Below are 20,316 nucleotides of genomic sequence, written 5' to 3'. Positions count from 1 at the left end.
TATATACACATATATTGATCTACATCCTCCCTCTTAAAAAGACTGCCCTTTATACAAAACAATGTCAGAGTTGGATATGCATTACTGGATTCACTTTAGAAGCTTGAAATACTGAAATATCGAAATTCAGTATTTCGAGCCCATAAAGTGGAATCCTGAGAACAGCAAAAGCTCAGAAGCACGGAATTCAAAACTTCATGTTCCGGCGGTTTTTAATTTCATGCTTCTGAGGTTCCGCTGTCGTTATGGATTCAAGTAAGAGTGTGTGTGTGTGTGTGTGTGTGTGTGTGTTTGTATGTGTGTTAGAAGTTTTGGGTAGGGCTATGGTGTGTGTCAGTGCGTTTTGTTGTTAAGTGTGTGTGTGAGGAGAATGTAGCTTGTGTGGTGGTGTTTTGTGTGTGTTTGTGCGTAGTGCAACCTCGGATTGAGAATATTTAAGTAGGGGTGCAGGGGGGCTTGCCCACCTGCTTTTATGTAATGGTGAGCTTGTGTTTGTGTGTGGGGAGGATGGTGTGTGTATGTGTGTACAGTAGAAGTGCGAAATTCAAAATCTCCGGTGTGCGAGATTTTGAATTTCGTGGTTTTCAGTTTTCATGGTTTCAAAAATTCGACTTTATAGATTCAAAATACTGAATTTCGATATTTCAGTATTTTGAGGATATAAAGTGAATCAGCTTTACTACATACATCAGAAACAATACACAATGTTTATGTCTAAGTTGCTTCATATCTACTACAGGGTTTTAGAGATGCAACCATATCTTGTAACATAACAGTTGGGACCAAATTTAGCAACAGGGGACAGTATGCGGTGCACAACTCATATCAGGAACTTCTGGATTCATCACAGGAAGGGGAATATCCTCTGGAACTTCCTCAGGAATTGTAACACTGAACATCATACACTGAGATAGAGTCTTTCCCACAGGCTATGTGCTGTGGTATAGGCTTGGACACCAGTCTCAAATGCTTCCAGACTTGAGTGTTCTTAGGGCTAGTGGGGTCCCACACATGGAGAGGCACTTTTGTAGCCCCACCTACAGGTGTTGCATAATAAGTAAGCGTGGGGGGGGGGGGGCACTTCATCATATTCTTTGTGCAAGTTCGCAGTGACTTTTTAGAAAATGGCTCTTCAGTCTCAGTGTTCCTGAAGGCAGTCAGCACCTCATCACAAATTAACTTTTGACAGACCATCAGAGCATATCAACTGCAGAGCCCACCTCCAGCTGGATGTTGTACAGAAATGTCTTTTTATAAATAATTTGCAGATGGAGTGTTCCAGAACTTGACCTGTTTGTTCCTCTGAGCAGCAAGCAGTCAAGTAAGTGCTGCTGCAGAGCACAACAGAACAAAGTTTGACCAATAGATGCTTTTTCTTTCTGTTGCACAATTCTTGTGCAGTTATGCATTATGTCTGATTTCCCTAGGGTGATCCAAAAGGTAAGGAAGGAGGAGCCAGAGGTGATTCGAGTAGCAACTTTTTGGCCTTGGCAGAATTGGTTCTCTCCTGATCCTGATGCATGCTGGGGGTGGGGCTCATACACCCTAGCTGTGCAACTTCTGAGGTATATGAATTTGTATTGATGCCATTTAGGCCCCAATTTCCTTAGGATGGGCTGATTATCATAATGGAGACCAAGAGGCCCGCTGATGGGAAATCTCAAGTCAAATGAAAAAGACTTTTGATTTGTTACCAGTAAATTAACTGTGGCCCTCTTTGTAACATTTCCATTGTCTTCACTGTTTAATTTTGATTTCCAACAAATTTTGTATGCATTATGTATCACTGGCTTAAAATGGCAAATATTAACACAATCTAAACAAACTCTGCAAAAAGATACAACTTTATACAGCCATTGAGAGTTCTGGAATCCAAGGAGAAGACTGGTTTCACACTTTGCGGTAGCCACTTCTGGTATTTCATAAAATGCATTTGATATGCATTTTAGGATTCCAGTCATCAAGCCCCATTCACTTGTTAACATCCCATACCTGCACGGACATTGAGACTCTGCTCATGTATTTATGCAACCGTGCAGAACCATAGATGTGTCATCACAGATTACTGCCTTTCATGTTGCCTGTCCAGAAGAAATAAGTGGGGAGAAAAGGAGACTGGGGGAATTAAAGATCCATGTTCTTAAGTCTTGACATTTCAGTTCTGCCATTTGGTATTTTAACTTCTCATAATTCTCTAGATTTATCTTGCATCTGGTTGGACTATAGCAACATCCTGTCTTCAAGTCCCCAGAGTATTTGGTTTCTTTGCTCAGAAAGGTCTGTACTTTTAATAACATTAGCTAATGTGGCAGAGGGAAAGATGTCAGATTGGTAGTTTTCCAAGTTGGGAATTTCAGTGGTGCAGAAGCAACAGGTTTGAAACTAGTCTGTTTACGCTTTTCCGGGAGAAAATTCAGGTCTCATGGAGGAAGTTACCTTTCTAGTCAATCTCACTTGTAGAATTCCTTTACGTACGTGTTTAACAGGCTACAGAGAGTTAAGGAAAGGCTGTGTGGTGTGCAGGCCAAGATGGATAAACTATGTCCGAGCATACAGGAGACTTGGAGTCTCTGATCCATAAGGGTTCCGGGTAGAACATAATTGATGTTCATCGTGTTTCTCTGTTGCAGTCATTACTCTTGGGTTATCCTGCTGGCAGGCTACCCTCAGTCGGCCAGAATTCCAAAGTCTTGGTCCGGCATCGGTTGCTGTCACCTCTTCCCTGACGTCAGTGTGCCAGGGGTATAAAAGATGCAGCCAATGCTATTTTCTTCAGTCTTTCTTGCTGTGCGGTGCCCGAAGCAAAAACAGTTCGCAAGTGCCGGTCGGCCGACTCCTGAGATTTTCAAATCCGAATTTCAGAACCGAAGTCTTCATTAAAGCGAAGTACCCCGTTGGGGAAACTTTTTTCTTGCTCCAGATTGATGTCCGAAAAAGTTAACAATTGTATTTCTTGTGGGAAGCAAATACCTCATAAGGATTTTCACTCTTACTGTATTCCTTGCCTAGGCCCTGATCACAACGTTGCTAGCTGTCGGTTTTGTGCTAGATTTAACCAACGCACTATTAAGCGTCGGTTCGATTTTGCATTTCATTACTTTGGCCAAAGATTTAATTGTATAATGCCGTCGGAACAGCCGACGACCAGAGTTTACAAAAAATGCAAGGACAAGGAAAAGGATAGGCATCCGAGGTCCAAAACCGACGACGAGGCCTCTGCCAGGCCAGTCGCCGGTTCGCTGGTTCTCAGTGAGGCGCTTTCGCAGCCCCTGGCGCCTGCTACCTCAGAGCCACAGACCGCTTATGACTCCCACGTGGAGCCGACTGGGCCTCTGGAAACTCAAGGTATTGGACACTCTGAAATCATTCCCTCAGATGGGTCCGGAGCCGCTGAGCAGGCATCGGCTTCTGAGGGCGTCTTCAGACCTACACAACTATATATTAAGCCATCTTCAGCTTCAAAGACTAAAGCAGCTCTAAAGACAAAGAAACAAGTACAGCATTCTCCTACTCAGACATCAATGCCTAAAAAAACAGATGCTCAAAATGGCCGAAGACCTAATTACTTTGATCAGGGGCTCCCATCCCCCTCCTGATAAGAGGCCTAGGCAAGAGACAGAGTATGATTCTTCTGATCAGGTTTCTATTTCCTCTGATTCCTCTTCTGAACAGGATTACTCCATGCTTCCCTATGAGGATACTGATGCTGAAGAATCCATTCCTTCAGCCTCTCCTCCTGAGGATTATTCTTTTGGGGAAACCCTGCATACCATGAGGGAGCATTTCCACTGGGAGAGCCAAGATTATTCTGAATCTAAGAAAAGGCTCAGAAATTTTTTGCTACTTCCTCAGCACAGACCCCTTGCTATTCCATCTGTTCTAGACATTGTAGATTATGTATTTTCAGAGTCCGGCCTGTCCACTGACTCTCTACCCCCTGCACCTGCTAAGCCAGACAGGTACTACAGGGTCCTGGATTCTCATAAATTCTTATATAAAAACCCCGCTGCTGACCCAGAAACTATATCTCAGGGTCCCAAAGGGGATAAAGCTTCCACTGCAAAAAACCCTGTCCCCTCTGATAGGGATTCTAGGGCTCTAGACAGATAGGGGAAAAAAGTCTACACTTCTGCTACCTTGGCTGTAAGGGCTTTAAATTGCCAGTTTCATATGCTTAAATATCAGCAATAGTTAATGTCACTGTTTAAACAGAAATTGTTGACAAATACTGAATGTTCAGAGAACAAGGAATTGCAGGATTTATTGCATGCAGCTGAACAAGTGGGAAATCATACATTGCAATGTGGTTATGATTCACTGGAGGCCTCTTGCAGGGCTGCTGTTACAGGTTCTGTTATTAGAAGGCATGCTTGGTTAAAGGAACAGAATCTACCTGATCATGTTAAAGCAAAATTATTAGATGCACCATTACAGCATGATACTTTGGTACTAAAGCAGAAGAGATGTTGAAAAAAATGGAGGATAAAGCAAAATCCATGCAGACAGTCAAGGATTTCTTACAGGTACAGCCACCCAGGTTTAGCAGGAACTGGCCTTCAGAAAATTGGTCCTTTCCAGTCTCAGACAGACGACAGACCACAAAGAGGCAGATACAGGTGTCCCAGAGGCAGATCTCAGCCTCAAGGCTCTTACAGGCCTAAATAATGGGTTGCTCCTACCTCCAAAAGTAGAGAAGACAAATCACAACCTTACAGGAAACAGTCCCAGTGACTTTCCTCTGCCAGATCCAAGCACTTTTATTTTGGCTGCCCCTTAGGGGGAAAACTAGCACTTTTTTCATCAAATTAGCAAATGGTTACCCAAGACAAATGGGTCCTGAACATAGTGTCCCAAGGCTACAGGTTCCATTTTCACACTCTACCAAGGTCAAAAGGTATGCCAGACCTGCCACACAATCAATTGGCAAAGGCACAAAAACAAATTACAGCCCTCATGGACATGAGGGCCATTCAGCAAGTACCACAACAAGAGCAGGGGCAAGGATTTTACTCCAGACTTTTCCTAGTATCCAGAAAGGACAAAACCTGGAGACCAATACTGGACCTGTCTATCCTAAATATGTTTCTGGAAGTTCCAAAATTCAAGATGTTGACTCTATAGCAGCTACTGCCCATGCTGGGCAAGAAGGCTTGGCTCGTAACTTTGGACCTAAAAGAGGCATACCTGCATGTCCCAATCAGACAATCTTGCAGAAGATACCTCAGATTCATAGCTGGCTCAATGCATTGCCAATTCTCTGCACTGCCCTTTGGCTTATTTACTGCGGCCAGGGTCTTCACAAAATGCCTGGCACCAGTAATTGCATTTTGCAGACAGAGGGGAATTCAAATATATCCCTACTTGGACGACTGCCTAATTCAAGCAGAGAACAAAGACATTCTTCTGAAGCATCTGGCGTTTGTAAAAAGATTACCAATTGGCCTAGGGTACACAGTAAACGAAAAGAAATCAAAACTAGTGCCCTCTCAAGAGATAATTTTTGTGGGTGCAAGCTTAAATACAACTGCCCAGATGGCTTCTCTCACGCCAGACAAGCAAAAGCAACTGACTACTTACTTCAAGAAATTGGCACCAAAAACCCACTTATCTGCAAGGAAAATCCTGCAGGCCTTGGGTTTCATGGCATCCTGCATTCTACTAATTCCCTATGCCAGACTGCATATGAGGAAACTGCAATGGTATGTAAAAAGTATTTGGACTCAGCATTGTCACAGCCTGGAGACAGTAATAGCACTCATTCCCAGCCTGCAACAGGAGTTTCGATGGTGGGCAGAAGCCTGTCACCACAACAAAGTTCTGCCATTCAGTTTACCCACAGCCAGACAGACAGTGACAACGGATGCATCAGATTATGCCTGGGGGGCCCATATGGCAGGAAAATTTATTCAGGGCACATGGTCTGCAAACCAGATGCGTCTTCACATCAATCAAAAAGAGATGCTAGCTGTTCAAAATGCCCTGACAGCTTTCAAGGACCTGCTTCATCCAGGACAAATACTGATAAAGACTGACAACACTACGGTCATGTGGTACATAAACAAGCAGGGAGGTACACATTCATACCCCCTCTGCAGACAAGCAATGACCTTATGGAACACAGCATTGGCTTTTTAAGTTCACCTGCAAGCACAATTCCTGCCAGGAAAAACAAATACTCTGGCAGACGAACTAAGCAGAAACCTCATGGATCCCCACGAATGGAAACTGGATCCACAAGTCTTCAGCATGATAATAAGGAAATGGGGATGCCCAGACATAGATCTATTTGCCTCCCCTCACAGCTGCCAATTGCAGAGATTTTGCACAAGGATTTATCACAAGCAAGCATGGAAAGTGGACGCCCTATCCTTCAGCTGGAAAAATCTAACAGTATATGCATTTCCTCCACTGCCTCTCCTTCCCCGGGTACTCCTAAAGGTCAGACAAGAGAAGCCAAAAACGATGCTGGTTGCACCAGACTGGCCATGCCAGCACTGGTACCCAATCCTAAAGAGCTTGTCTCAAGGTCCAGCATGGATATTGCCTCAAACTTATCACTTGCTGACCCAACAAAACAATCAGATCCTGCACAAAACAATCAGATCCTGCACAGCCAACTCAGGACCTTAAATCTGGCAGCATGGCGGATAATGTAGCCATTCAGAACACTCCTCTTTCAAAAGCTGTTATGGATGTTTTCTTGGAGGCCCAGTACCAGAAAATCTTATGCAGAAAAATGGAAGAGATTCTGTGCTTGGAACCAGGAACAAGGCATTGACACGTGTGTACCAAATATACCTCAGATTTTACAATACCGAACTGAGATGCTGAACAAAGGCCTTTCTTTCTCATCAATTAAGATTCATGCCTCTGCCATTTCAGCCCATTACAATATGGAACAACCTATCTTTTCTCATCCTTTAATAAGGCAGTACCTCAGAGGGGCCATAAACATTAGGCCTCCAAGGAGAGCACCAATTCCGGCCTGGGACCTCAATTATGTTTTGGAAAAACTCACACTGCCTCCTTTCGAGCCAGCATCAACAGCAGATATAAAATTCTTATCCTGGAAAACAGCTCTGCTCTTAGCGATAACCTCTGCAAGGCGAGTCTCGGAGTTAAAAGCACTCATGGCTGTGGTACCTTTTATCATTTTTCATCCAGACAGGGTTTCTCTGAGGACAAACCCTACATTTATGCCTAAGGTGGTGTCCAGTGTGTCCCTCAACCAATCCATTCACTTGCCTACCTTTTATCCAAATCCACAGAACAAGGGTGAGAAAATTTTGCATTATTTGGACATACACAGGCAGTTATGCTTCTACATGGACAGAACTAAAGCTTTCAGAAAGACTGAGCAACTTTTAGTGTCATATGCTGCAGGATCACAAGGGAAGGCTATCTCAAAACAGACTATTTCTAAATGGATAGGCCATTGCATCCGTTTCTGCTATTTTCAACATGGCAAATCAGTGCCTAAGGGCATTAGGCCTCATTCCACCAGAGCAGCAGCCACTTCATCAGCCTTCCTCAGAGGAATACCAACCAAAGATATCTAAGAGGCTGCAACCTGGAGTTCAGTGCACACTTTCACAAAGCACTACCACTTACCTCTTTACTCTAAGTCCAGAGCAAGCTTTGCCACTGGAGTTCTGCAGGGCCTCATAGCCTCTCCTAATCCTATTTAGCCCAGCCACCCATCCTCAGCTTTGGGATTGTACCCAAGAGTAATGACTGCAACAGTGAAACACAATGAACATAGTACAGTTGTGTACCTACCATAAATGTAGATGGTCGAGTGTATTCACAGTTGCAGTCCAGGTTACCCACCCACCACCCCCCCTTTTCTTTGCTGGGACTTAACTGCACTTCTCTATCCTATACAACCTATTTGGTGTATTTGCTTGTAGATGAAGGAAATGTCATTTTTGTGCATGCATTTTTATTGGCATATTTTTCAGCCTTCCAATTTGGGTCACCTGACATCTGGGAGAAGAAAAACTGAAGAAAATGGCATTGACTGCATCTTTTATACCCATGGTGCACTGACGTCAGGGAAGAGGTGACCGCAACCGACACCGTACCTAGACTTTGGAATTCTGGCCGACTAAGGGTAGCCTGCCAGCAGGATAATCCAAGAGTAATGACTGCAACAGTGAATACACTCGGACATCTACATTTATGGTAGGTACACAACTGTACATTTCCTTTGTCTCTTAGGACTTTGTTGAAGAAGGGACAATGGTCTCTATCCTGCTACTGTCCTCAGCATTTGTTGCAGTGCACACTTCCCATCCTACATTCTTCTCTTGTTGTTGTTGGGCTTCCCTTTTCTCATGCATTTACTCCCCCTTCATCTCCCTATCACAAGGCGTCATGTATGTGTATACCCTGGGAATTCAGGTTCTCAAACCCCTGATCCAGAGCCAGCTCCACTGGCATAGATTTATAAGGACTTGACTATGGCCTAGGTGATTCAAATGTAACTACAGGTTTGTGCATCTGTTGAAGATGGCCAGAGCTAGTGGTGGTGTAGGGCCATCTAATGCCACTTCTGTCAATGCAAAGACAGTCCTAGGACTGTGTTTGGCCACCAATCAGTTTTTAATGAGGTAGTTGTCCTAATGGTTGCACATGCAGTTGCATAGTGGACCCTTGTGGTGATACAGGTAGTTGGCTCATTGCAGGTGCACTAGAATATGCATTTTCATGGAAAAGTGCTGCAGCTCCTACAGTGACACACACACAAGTTGTTACTGGGTTGCCAGCGAGGACACAAACACCGTCATTGCTGACTTTAGAAAGTCTCTTATTCAACCCACTCTAAACCTCATGAGGAGATGACCAGAATAAGCAAATAAACAGGCTGCACTCAAAGTGGGTTGCTGCATGGTCTGCAGTCATGGCAGGAAGCAGTACATAGAAAAAAATGTTCCTGGTTTATATTTATAGGGCTTCCAGTTAGACCAGGATCATGTCCTAAGTCCCACTTTGCTCAAGAAGGAGCAAGGACTTCATCTTGCTACTGTCCTTGTCAGTAAAGAATAGAGATGACTAGGGGTATTCTGTCTTTATTCACTGAGTATACATATTGTGAGGTGATGTCTGTTTTGGATAGGGAAGGATGCAGAATTGTGGAAGTTGGGCCAGACGTCGGATCTTCTGAGACAGAAATCCCAGTAGAATGTATTACTGCAACAGTGATTTTCTTGAACATCTAATGTTATTGTAAGTACTTGCACAATTATATTGTGCATACAGACACTTTCCTTCTTGATGCAAGACAACAGCATTACTGCAAACCATTAAAAAGAGCAAGCTGGCCTGTGTATAATTGGCGACTGTCTCCACTTTTGCATACAAGTGGAGTTAATTTAATCTTCAACACTAGACTGGCTATTAAAGTAGAGCACTGTGGAGGCATACGTGAATGGGGCGTGCCTTCGTTGAAGGTTGTGCGTCAGGGCTGGTAACCCGGTACGTAAAAATCCACTACCAAACATTAGCGGACCGGAGTTCCGCTGTGGCGACCCCTAACCGGGAAAATCCGAAAGACACAAACAAACTGTAGTTTTAAGGATATAGAAACAATGCTGTCATCGTCATGTTGATGTCTGGAACTTCGGGCTGGGGCTTCCTGATCACTTGAATTTGCAGCACATGGCTCTCCACTTTCAGTTAGTAAGACTGATGCTTTTACTGCTTTTAGGAATAAATTCATTTTGCATCTTCAGAGAGTATTCTTTGACAGACTTCCTCAGTTGTTTAAATCTGCATGATTAACTGAGACGATTCACTTTTTCTCAGTATTTCTTTTCAGTACCCATTTCTAATGGTTGCATTTGATTAATTCCACAGGTAAACATCTTAAAGTTCTTCGAACTGTTTTGCTTGTCCTGCGGATGAGTTGACTAACTGCTGATATTGGCCTGTGCTAGTGTTGCTTTGTTTTACACTACAGCAGTTTATTAATTTACCTGCCAGTCTTAAGTCTTGATGTTATTATTTTTATTATTATTAGTACTTTAGTTGCAGCCACTTTATTGGTACAGTATTGCTGTTTTCAATTAATTAATTTCGTATCTTGAGTTGTAACTGAAAAGGGTCCATGTTGGATGAGGCCATCTACCTGCTAGTTAAACATTTATTAAATTGTCTCTTAAAAGATTTTAATATGTTTTTAATGTTATTTTTGATTATTTTTGACAATCTTTTCTTAATATTGTGTAGTGTTTAATGTTTTGTTAGTAAACCTTTTTTGTAATTATCTAATTTTGTTTCATTATGTTGGGTTAATAGCGTTTTCATTGTGAATATTAGTTTTGAGGTTTTGGCATAGTTGTGGATATCAGTGTTATGGTGTTTTTGGGGAAAGTAGTTGCAGTTTGAAGGCAGCAGGCAAATACCATTTGTGTAATTGGTAGCCATGTTCTTGTATAGTGAGAACATTTTATGTATGATAATGAAATTTCAATTTTTCAACAGTGTTGTGGAGATGAGAAATGGGGAGACTGGAGACCTCACCTGGCAATGATCCTCTCTAACTTGACAAACAGTTTTGAGTTGGACACAAGAACAATAATTACAATGGGTGACACACTGGGTGAGTTAAGCTGGTATCTATGGAGTTGTGTGTCTGTATTTTTCTATTAGATTGTAAATTCTAACCTAATTTGTTGACATGAGATGTTTATGATCTTGTGTTTCTCTTTAATGGGAAGATGTGGCATCTTCTTTACTCGATATGCAGAGTGAGTTAATGTATTGTGTTTCTCGAAAATGTTCGTTCAACCCTGTTTTAAAATGTTCCTTTTTTCATTGCATCTTAAAACAGCGTATGCGTTGGTCTACTTCTGTAGAAATTCTCTTTGTTCAGTTAACATCCTAAATGCCGAAGTGCTGGCTAGTGTGAAGGTGATGTATCTGAGTGGCTGATAACCACCTCTGCTGTCATTTGTGTGGGATATGGAGGTTTCTTCTACTTTATAACTTACCTTTAAAGGCAAGTAAAAGAGGTACATGTACAGGCCTCTACATTGCACTTCAGACAACTTTAGTGAGTAGAGTAACAGAAAGCTTGACCATGCAGTGTTATAAAAGCCTTAGGGTTTCTGCTTGAAAGCCTTTTTTGGTAAATTAATGATTAAGGCAGTGAGTCATGATTAAGCCCCCACCACACTTGAGGTCATCTGGGCATGGCAGAGCCACATTCTGTCAGTTCATAAGAAGACAGGATATATCTCATTTCATTATTTTTTTAGAAAATAAATGTATTCTTAATATGCATCTTAATTTGATTACGTTGCTTAAAATGCTGTGTTTGGTTTGCCTTGCCTTACTGTCTGATTCATAGAATAGGACAGATGTTCATCGTGTTTCACTGTTGCAGTCATTACACTTGGGTTATCCTGCTGGCAGGCTACGCGCAGTCGGCCTGAATTCCAAAGTCCTGGTCCGGCGTCAGTTGCTGTTGCCTCTTCCCTGACATTAGTGCGCCAGGGGTATAAAAGATGCAGCTGACGCCATTTTCTTCAGTCTTTCTTGCCGCGTGGTGCCCGAAGCAAAAGCAGTTCGCAAGTGCCAGTCGGCCGACTCCTGAGATTTTCAAAATCGAATTTCAGATCCGAAGTCTTCATTAAAGCTAAGTACCCCGTTGGGGAAACTTTTTTCTTGCTCCAGACCGATGTCAGAAAACGTTGACAATTGTATTTCTTGTGGGAAGCAAATACCTCATAAGGATTTTTATTCTTACAGTATTACTTGCCTAGGCCCTGACTACAAAGTTGCTAGCTGTCGGTTTTGTGCTAGATTTAACCAATGCACTATTAAGCGTCGGTACGATTTTGCTTTTCATTACTTTGGCCAAAGATTTAATTATATAATGCCGTCGGAACAGCCAACGACCGGAGTTTATAAAAAACGCAAGGAAAAGGACAGGCATCCGAGGTCCAAAACCGACGAGGCCTCCGCTAGGCCAGTTGCCGGTTCTCAGTGGGGTGCTTTCGCAGCCCCTGACGCCCGCTACCTCAGAGCCACAGGCCGCTTCCGACTCCCACGTGGAGCCGACTAGGCCTCTGGATACTCAAGGTATTGGACACTCGGAAACTATTCCCTCAGATGGGTCCGGAGCCGCTGAGCAGGCATCGGCTTCTGAGGGTGTTTTTAGACCTAGACAGTTATATGTCAAGCCAACCTCAGCTTCAAAGGCAAAGACTAAAACAGCTCTAAATACAAAGAAACAAGTACAGCATTCTCCTGGACAGACTTCCATGCCGAAGAAACAGATGCTTAAAATAGCCAAAGACCTAATTAGACCTAGATAGCACCACTATCCACCTTGTGTTTCTCAGTTACCTAATTACTTTGATCAGGGGTTCCCATCCCCCTCCTGATAAGAGGTCTAGGCAAGAGACAGAATATGACTGTTCTGGACTCCTCTTCTGAACAGAGATATTCTCTTCCTCCCTATTAGGATTCTGATGCTGAAGAATCTATTCCTTCAGCCTCTCCTCCTGAGGATTAATTATTTTGGGGAAACCCTGCATATACCATGAGGGAGCATTTTCACTGGGAGAGCCAAGATTATTCATAATCTAAGAAAAGGCTCAGAGACTTTCTTTTACTATCTCAGCACAGACCTCTTGCTATTCCACCTGTTCTAGACATTGTAGTTGATGTATTTTCAGAGTCTGGCCTGTCTCCCGCCTCTTTACCCCCTGCACCTGTTAAGTCAGACAGATACTACAGGGTTCCAGACTCTCATAAATTTATATATAAAAACCCTGCTGCTGACCCAGAAACTATATCTCAGGGTCCCAAAGGGGTCGAGGCTTCCACTGCAAAAAACCCTCTCCCCTCTGATAGGGATTCTAGGGCACTGGACAGGTGGGGAAAAAGTTTCCACTTCTGTTACCTTGGCTGTAAGGGCTTTAAATTGTAAGATTCATATGCTTAAATGTCAGCAATTCTTAATGTCACTGCTAAAACAGAAAATGTTGACAAATTCTGAATGTTCTGACAACAAGGAAATGCAGGATGTATTGCATGCAGCTGAACAAGTGGGAAAGCATACTTTGCAATGTGATTTTGATTTACTGGAGGCCTCTTGCAGGGCCACTGTTACGGGTTCTGTCATTAGAAGGCATGCTTGGTTAAAGGAACAGAGTCTGCCTGATCATGTTAAAGTAAAATTATTAGATGCTCCATTACAGCATGATACTTTGGTGTTAAGGCAGAAGAGGTGTTGAAGAAAATGGAGGAAAGTGAAATCTATGTAGACAGTTAAAGATTTCCCACAGGTACAGCCCCCCAGATTTAGCAGGAACTGGCATTCTAAGAATTGGTCCTTTCCAGTGTCAGACAGGCCACAAAGAGGCAGATACAGACACCCTAGAGGCAGATCCCAGCCCCAAGGCTCATACAGGCCCAAACAATGGGGTGCTTCTACCTCCAAAAGCGGAGAAGACAAATCACAGCCATATAGGAAACAGTCCCAATGACTTTCTTCTGCCAGTACCAAGCACTTATCTTTTGGCAGCACCCTTAGGGGGAAAACTAGCACTTTTTTTCACAAAATTGGCACATAATCACCCAGGACAAATGGGTCTTGAATATAGTGTCTCAGGGCTGCAGGTTCCACTTTCACACCCTTCCAAAGACAAAAGGTATGCCAGACCTGCCACACAATCAATGGGCGACAAAGCCTGGAGACCAATACTGGACCTGTGTATTCTAAACACTTTTCTGGATGTTCCAAAATTCAAAATGTTGACTCTGCAGCAGCTTCTGCCCATGCTGGGCAAGAAGGCTTGGCTTGTAACTTTGGACCTCAAAGAGGCATACCTGCAAGTCCCAGTCAGACAGACTTGCAGAAGATACCTCAGATTCATAGCTGGCTCAGTGCACTACCAATTCTCTGCACTGCCCTTTGGCTTATCTACTGCGCCCAGAGTCTTCACAAAATGCCTGGCACCAGTAATTGCATTTTGCAGACAAAGAGGAATACAAATATATCTTTACTTGGACGACTGCCTTATTCATGCACAGAACAAGGACATTCTACTGAAGCATCTGGCATTTGTAAAAAGATTACTAAATTGCCTAGGGTACACAGTGAACGAAAAGAAATCAAAACTGGTACCCTCTCAAGAGATAATATTCCTGGCTGCAAGCTTAAATGCAACTGCCCAGATGGCTCATCTCACACCAGACAAACAAAGGCAACTGACTTCTTACTTAGAAATGATGGCAACAAAGACCCAGTTATCTGCAAGAAATATTCTGCAGGCTTTGGGCTTCATGGCATCCTGCATTCTGCTAATTCCATATGTAAGACTGCATATGAGGAAACTACAATGGTATATAAAAAGTGTTTAGACTCAGCATTGCCACAGCCTGGATACATTAATTACCCTCATTCCCTGCCTCCAACAGGAGTTTTGATGGTGGGCACAGGCCTGTCACCACAACAAGGGACAGCCATTCACTTTACCCACAGCCAGGCAGACACTAACAACAGATGCATCAGATTATGCCTGGGGGGCCCACATGGCAGGAAAATGTATTCAGGGCACATGGCCCACAAGCCAAATGCATCTTCATATCAATCAAAATGAGATGCTAGCTGTACAGAATGCCCTGACAGCCTTCAAGGATCTACTTCATCCAGGACAACTGCTGATAAAGACGGACAATACTACAGTCATGTGGTACGTAAATGGGCAAGGAGGCACACATTCCTACCCCCTCTGCAGACAAGCCATGACTTTGTGGAACACATCATTGACTTATCAAGTACACCTGCAAGCACAATGCCTGCCAGGAAAGACAAATACTCTGGCAGATGAACTAAGCAGAAACCTCATGGATCCTCACGAGTGGAAACTAGATCCACAAATCTTCAGCATGATAACAAAGAAATGGGGATGCCCAGACATAGATCTATTTGCCTCCCCTCACAACTGTCAACTACAGAGATTCTGCACAAGGACTTATCACAAACAAGCATGGAAAATGGATGCCCTATCATTCAGTTGGAAAACCCTTACAGTATATGCCTTTCCTCCACTGCCTCTCCTCCCCAAGGTACTCCTAATGGTCAGACAAGAGAAGCCAAAAATGATACTGATTGACCCAGACTGGCCACGCTAGCACTTTTACCCAATCCTAAAGAGCTTGTCTCAAGGCCCAGCCTGGACATTACCTCAAATTCCTCATTTGCTGACCCAACAAAACAATCAGATCCTGCACAGCCAACTCAGAACCCTAAATCTGGCTGCATGGCGGGTAATGTAACCATTCAGAACACTACTCTGTCTAAAGCAGTTGTGGATGTTATTTTGGAGACCAGGAGGCCCATCACCAGAAAATCTTATGCAGAAAAATGGAAGAGATTCTGTGCTTGGAACCAGGCACAAGGAATGGACACGCTTGTACCAAATATTCCTCAGATTTTACAATACCTAACTGAGATGCTGGACAAAGACCTATCCTTCTCATCAATTAAGATCCATGCCTCTGCCATTTCAGCTCATTACATTACGGACCCACCTATTTTTTCACATCCACTGCTAAGGCAGTACCTCAGAGGGGCCAGAAACATAAGACCTCCAAGGAGAGCTCCAGTACCTGCATGGGACCTCAATTTTGTCTTGGAAAAGCTCACACTGCCTCCTTTTGAGCCAGCCAATACAGCTGCGATAAAATACTTATCATGGAAAACAGTTCTGCTCCTAGCAATAACTTCAGCAAGAAGAGTCTCAGAATTACAGGCACTAATGGCTGTGGAACTTTTTATTATTTTCCATCCAGACAGGGTTTCTCTAAGGACAATCCCAACATTTATGCCTAAGGTAGTGTCCAGTGTGGCTCTTAACCAAACCATTCCTTTGCCTACCTTTTATCCAAACCCACAGAATAAGGGGGAGAGACTTCTGCATTATTTGGACATACACAGACAGCTACGCTTCTACTTGGACAAAACTAAAGCTTTCAGAAAGACTGAGCATCTCTTAGTGGCATATGCTGCAGGATCGCAAGGAAAAGCTATTTCAAAGCAGACTATTTCAAAATGGATAGGCCACTGCATTCGTTTCTGCTATTCACAACATGGCAAATCAGTGCCTAAGAGCAGTAGGCCATATTCAACCAGAGCAGCAGCCACTTCAGCAGCCTTCCTCAGAGGAGTATCAACCAAGGACATTTTGGAGGCTGCAACCTGGACTTCAGTGCACACTTTTACAAAGCACTACCACTTATCTCTTTACTCTAAATCCAGAGCACGCTTTGCCACTGCAGTTCTGCAGGGCCTCATAGCCACTCCTAATTCTATTTAGGCCCAGCCACCCAACCTCAGCTTTGGGATTCAACCCAAGTGTAATGACTGCAACAGTGAAACACGATGAACATAGTACAGTTGTGTACCTACCATAAATGTAGATGCTCGAGTGTATTCACTGTTGCAGTCCAGGTTACCCTCCCACCATCCCCCTTTCATTGCTGGGACTTACCTGTACTTCTCTATTCTATACAACCTATGTGGTGTATTTGCTTGTAGTTGAAGGTAATGTTGATGTTAGTGCATGCTTTTTTATGAGCAGAATTTTTAGCCTACCCTTTTGGGGCACCTGACATCTGGGGCAAGAAAAACTGAAGAAAATGGTGTCGGCTGCATCTTTTATACCCCAGCTGTTCTGGTCTTAGCTATAGAGTGCCTGGCTTCCATTCTGGTTATATAAGTGCATCTCTCGCAAGTCTGAGTGTTGGGAGGTAAGAGGAGAGTATTATCAGTGTACATGAGGCAGTTGCTACATTGCCTCAGGATGCCCAAGTTCACCAGGTTAATAGGAGAAAGCACAAGGAACTGACCTTTAGACATGCCTGGAGGGGTGGGCATTAGTAATAAGTAGTGGAGCTGTTTCCTTGTAGAACATTTAGTGCTGGTAGCACTTTTGTGTGCTACAATAATTGCTACTTGAAGTCTAGTAAAGTGCTAAACTAATAAGCTAGTAAAAGTGCAGGAGAGGAGAGACCTAGATCTAAGGGAAAAATTTGAAGAGCAGACTTTGGCACTGCTCAAAAGCTTACAAACAGTCCTGGGTACAGCAAATCTGTATCTGGACTACACTAGTTACAGGAAAGGCGGGAAACGAGCGCAAATGCTGACTTTTAAACCAGAAAGTTGAAAGAGATGGAAAAACTGCAATTTCTGGGCCGGAAACCACTCCTCTTGTGGTAGATAGACTACCTAGTGATTACCACTCCCACTGATGAGCTAGAAGGCTTCCCTCCAACACAAAAAGGCTTGGGGGCTCCGAAGCTTACCAACATTCCTGGATACAGCAGATCTGTAACTTGAACTAGACTAGTTGCAGGAAAGGCAGGAAACAAGTTTAGAATTTTATTTATTTATTTACTTTCAGAAAGCAGCTAAAACAGCACTAAAAACGGTTCAAGTGCAGTGCAAGCTAGCACACTTGAGTGTGTAGCAGTATTAAAGCAAATACAGTTGAAATCAGTGCAGTTTATTCAAATTCTGTTCTGAACTAAATTCAATTGCTATTTATTCAACTCTGGACAGTTAAAAGTGACAAAAAATATACTTAGCTGAGAAGCAGTCTCAGTCAGAACAATGCAAGTTTATTTTTGGTTAGTACAGTGCAAAGGAAGGGAGGAGCAGAAGTTAATTCAAGGTTTAGAACCTAAGTGGGTTGTCTATCCCAGATGTTCTGTCTGTGTTAGGTAGAATGAACACTAGACTCGGAGGAGTGTCCCCGATCAAATTTACAGGTGGAACAGGCAACTGCAAAGCCACCAACTAGAATACCACCACAGGAATAGAGTGAGTGGGAGGTAGAAAACCAGTTTCAGAACAGATCAGAAAACAATGCCAGCAGATATATATATATATATATATATATATATATATATATATATATATATATATATATAAAATTCTGTCAAGCAAAAATGACACTACAGAACTCTGAAAAGTTAAACCAAAAAATATACTACTTTGTGCTCTATTTCCAGATTGTTTGAGAAGCACTCTATAGTCACAGTATGATGGAACAGTAATTCCCCAGAGTAAGGAGAAACAGGTGGAGTGGGAGACATTTGAAGATGAAATATGAACACTGTACAGAAAGAGATTTACATTTATGCAAAGTAGAAAGCAAAACAAATTAGGGTGCAACATTTTTGCAAAGGAGAAAGCAAAACTAGTGAATACAAAAAAACGAAGCACCAAAGATATTTGAAGAGAAATACAGGCAAATGTATCTATATATGGAAAATTTTACAATACAAGAAATAAGAAAACAAAGGGTGAAAGTAGAAAAAAGGATTAGTAATGGACAAGTTAATGAAACAGAATCTAACGTTATGGCTTACTGTAATGGGAAGGATTTAGTGTAGAAAATCTAGCTCTGCTAGGATCACAGCATGATGGAACATTGAGTCCCAAATTAAGGAGAAGTGAGTAGAACAGCAATCCTCTGATCCTTGCCACATGGAGATACTCTAGAGCCTTCAGTAGTAAACCAGTACAAAAGTTCAGTTGGAGTTGCACAACGAAATGAAAATTCATGTATTACAACATAAGTAGGAAGGATATATTTCTGTGCACCAATGTCCAAAATAAGCATTTCATTGATGATCCAAAAAAGTTTTATAGAGAATTGGAGAACAAAGCAAAAGGAATAGAGACATCACTTAAAAAGGAGAAATATCTATGAAAATTCTGTGGAACATAACAAAGATACTGAATGAAGGAAGTAAAAGGAACAGTAAGTTCAAATGTACAGGATGTGAACTAAGATGAAGTAACGGCCAGAGAAATTGAAACAAAATTAAGAAAAATGCCTAAATGGAAAACCCCAGGTCCAGATGCAGTACCTAACTTCTGGTTAAAAGTCGTAACATTACTACAAGATTTAGCCCCGAGTAAGAACTACATTTATGCACACCCTGAACACACATCAACCTGGATAACAGGAAAAACGATACTTCTGCTTAAGCGTGAACCTGCAAGCTATCCTAAAACATATAGACAAACATCTCTTCCAACAGTGTATGAACTATATATTGGAATTGTTGCAGAAAGAATTTATAGTCATTTTAAAAGAAAACTCAATCATGGCAGTAGAACAAAAAGGTAACAAAGTAATATGGAACAAAGGATTGTTTGTTGTTAGATTATGTCATAATGGAGAATTATAGAAAGGGGAAGAATATAAGTATGGCATGGTTGTATTACAAAAAAGGAACATCCCACACTCATGGGTGAAGGAGTGCTTACAGATGTACAAGACACACCCTACATTGATTAATTAAATTACAGTGGCCATGAAAACAGTGGGATGCTGCTTTTTTGTAATATATCCATTCAATGCTCTTATACTAACCCGGGTTAAGAAAAATTTTCTTTAACTACAGACCTCCCTAAAATTGTAATGTATAACTACTGTGCATTTTATTAACTCTGTACTTTGTTTTTCACCCTCATCAATATCTGGCTACATTACTGTTTTAAGACAGTATATTGTAAAACTATGCATACTGTAAAAATGTTGTACTGTCAAGATGTAAAAATGTTGCACACTCTGTTCTATGTCTGTATACATAATCATTTTTCAAGATGTAAAAATTGTATTGTCTACTGTATGTTTCTTTGTGGATGTATAATTTCATTTTCCTACATGTATATATCTATTGTTGTTGCTACACCAATCTGTCATTATATACTTTCTATATGTATTAATTGTGGAGCTTTTCTTCCTGGGCCTTTGATGAAAAAGTATAGCTTGTCCAGTCAGACTTTTCTGGTAAACAAATGTAAAATAAATAAGCCATTTTGCAGCTAAGCCATAACAAAGGACAAATTATTATCCTAGGAGTAAAAAATCAAAGGGAGATATATTTCATGATGACTCTGTCACCGCTGCTCTTTCTAACCCATTAAGCTGTCTGACTAACAGCTTAGATCACAGTTACAGTCTGGCTCCTAGAAAACCGTGTAAAGACTTCTCGTCTTCTTTTTGTGGATGATTTAAAACTGTATAGTTCATTAGATGAGAAGCTAAAAGCACAACTGCAAGTGGCCAAATATTTCTTGAAAAAAATGTTATTTGGTATTGATGAATATGTAAAAGCAGCATTTAAAACGGGAAAGCTGTAGCATCAAGAAAATAATCTGAGACAGGAATGTGGTAAAAAGGAACTTGAGCAGGAGGGAGTGTATAAATATTTGGAAATTGATAAAGGATCGACAGTAAAACACAAATGTGAACAAAACTCAGTAAAAAGTATTTCAGAAGA

General features: G+C 42.0%; 1 protein-coding gene across 1 annotated transcript in view; it reads left to right on the top strand.

Annotated features, from left to right (window-relative positions):
- SEC16A (SEC16 homolog A, endoplasmic reticulum export factor) overlaps window positions 1–20,316 on the top strand; it is a gene marked incomplete in the record, with an annotated part of 1,997,470 nt that overhangs the window by 577,046 nt on the left and 1,400,108 nt on the right. The window contains 1 exon segment of the mRNA XM_044058481.1: window positions 10,486–10,603. Coding sequence (XP_043914416.1) covers window positions 10,486–10,603 — 118 coding nt within the window.

The sequence above is a fragment of the Protopterus annectens genome, chromosome 16.part0 (genome assembly GCF_019279795.1).
Source record: "Protopterus annectens isolate FY-2018-M chromosome 16.part0, PAN1.0, whole genome shotgun sequence".
Taxonomy (NCBI): domain Eukaryota; kingdom Metazoa; phylum Chordata; order Ceratodontiformes; family Protopteridae; genus Protopterus; species Protopterus annectens.
This window is presented reverse-complemented; position numbering and strand designations above follow the sequence as displayed.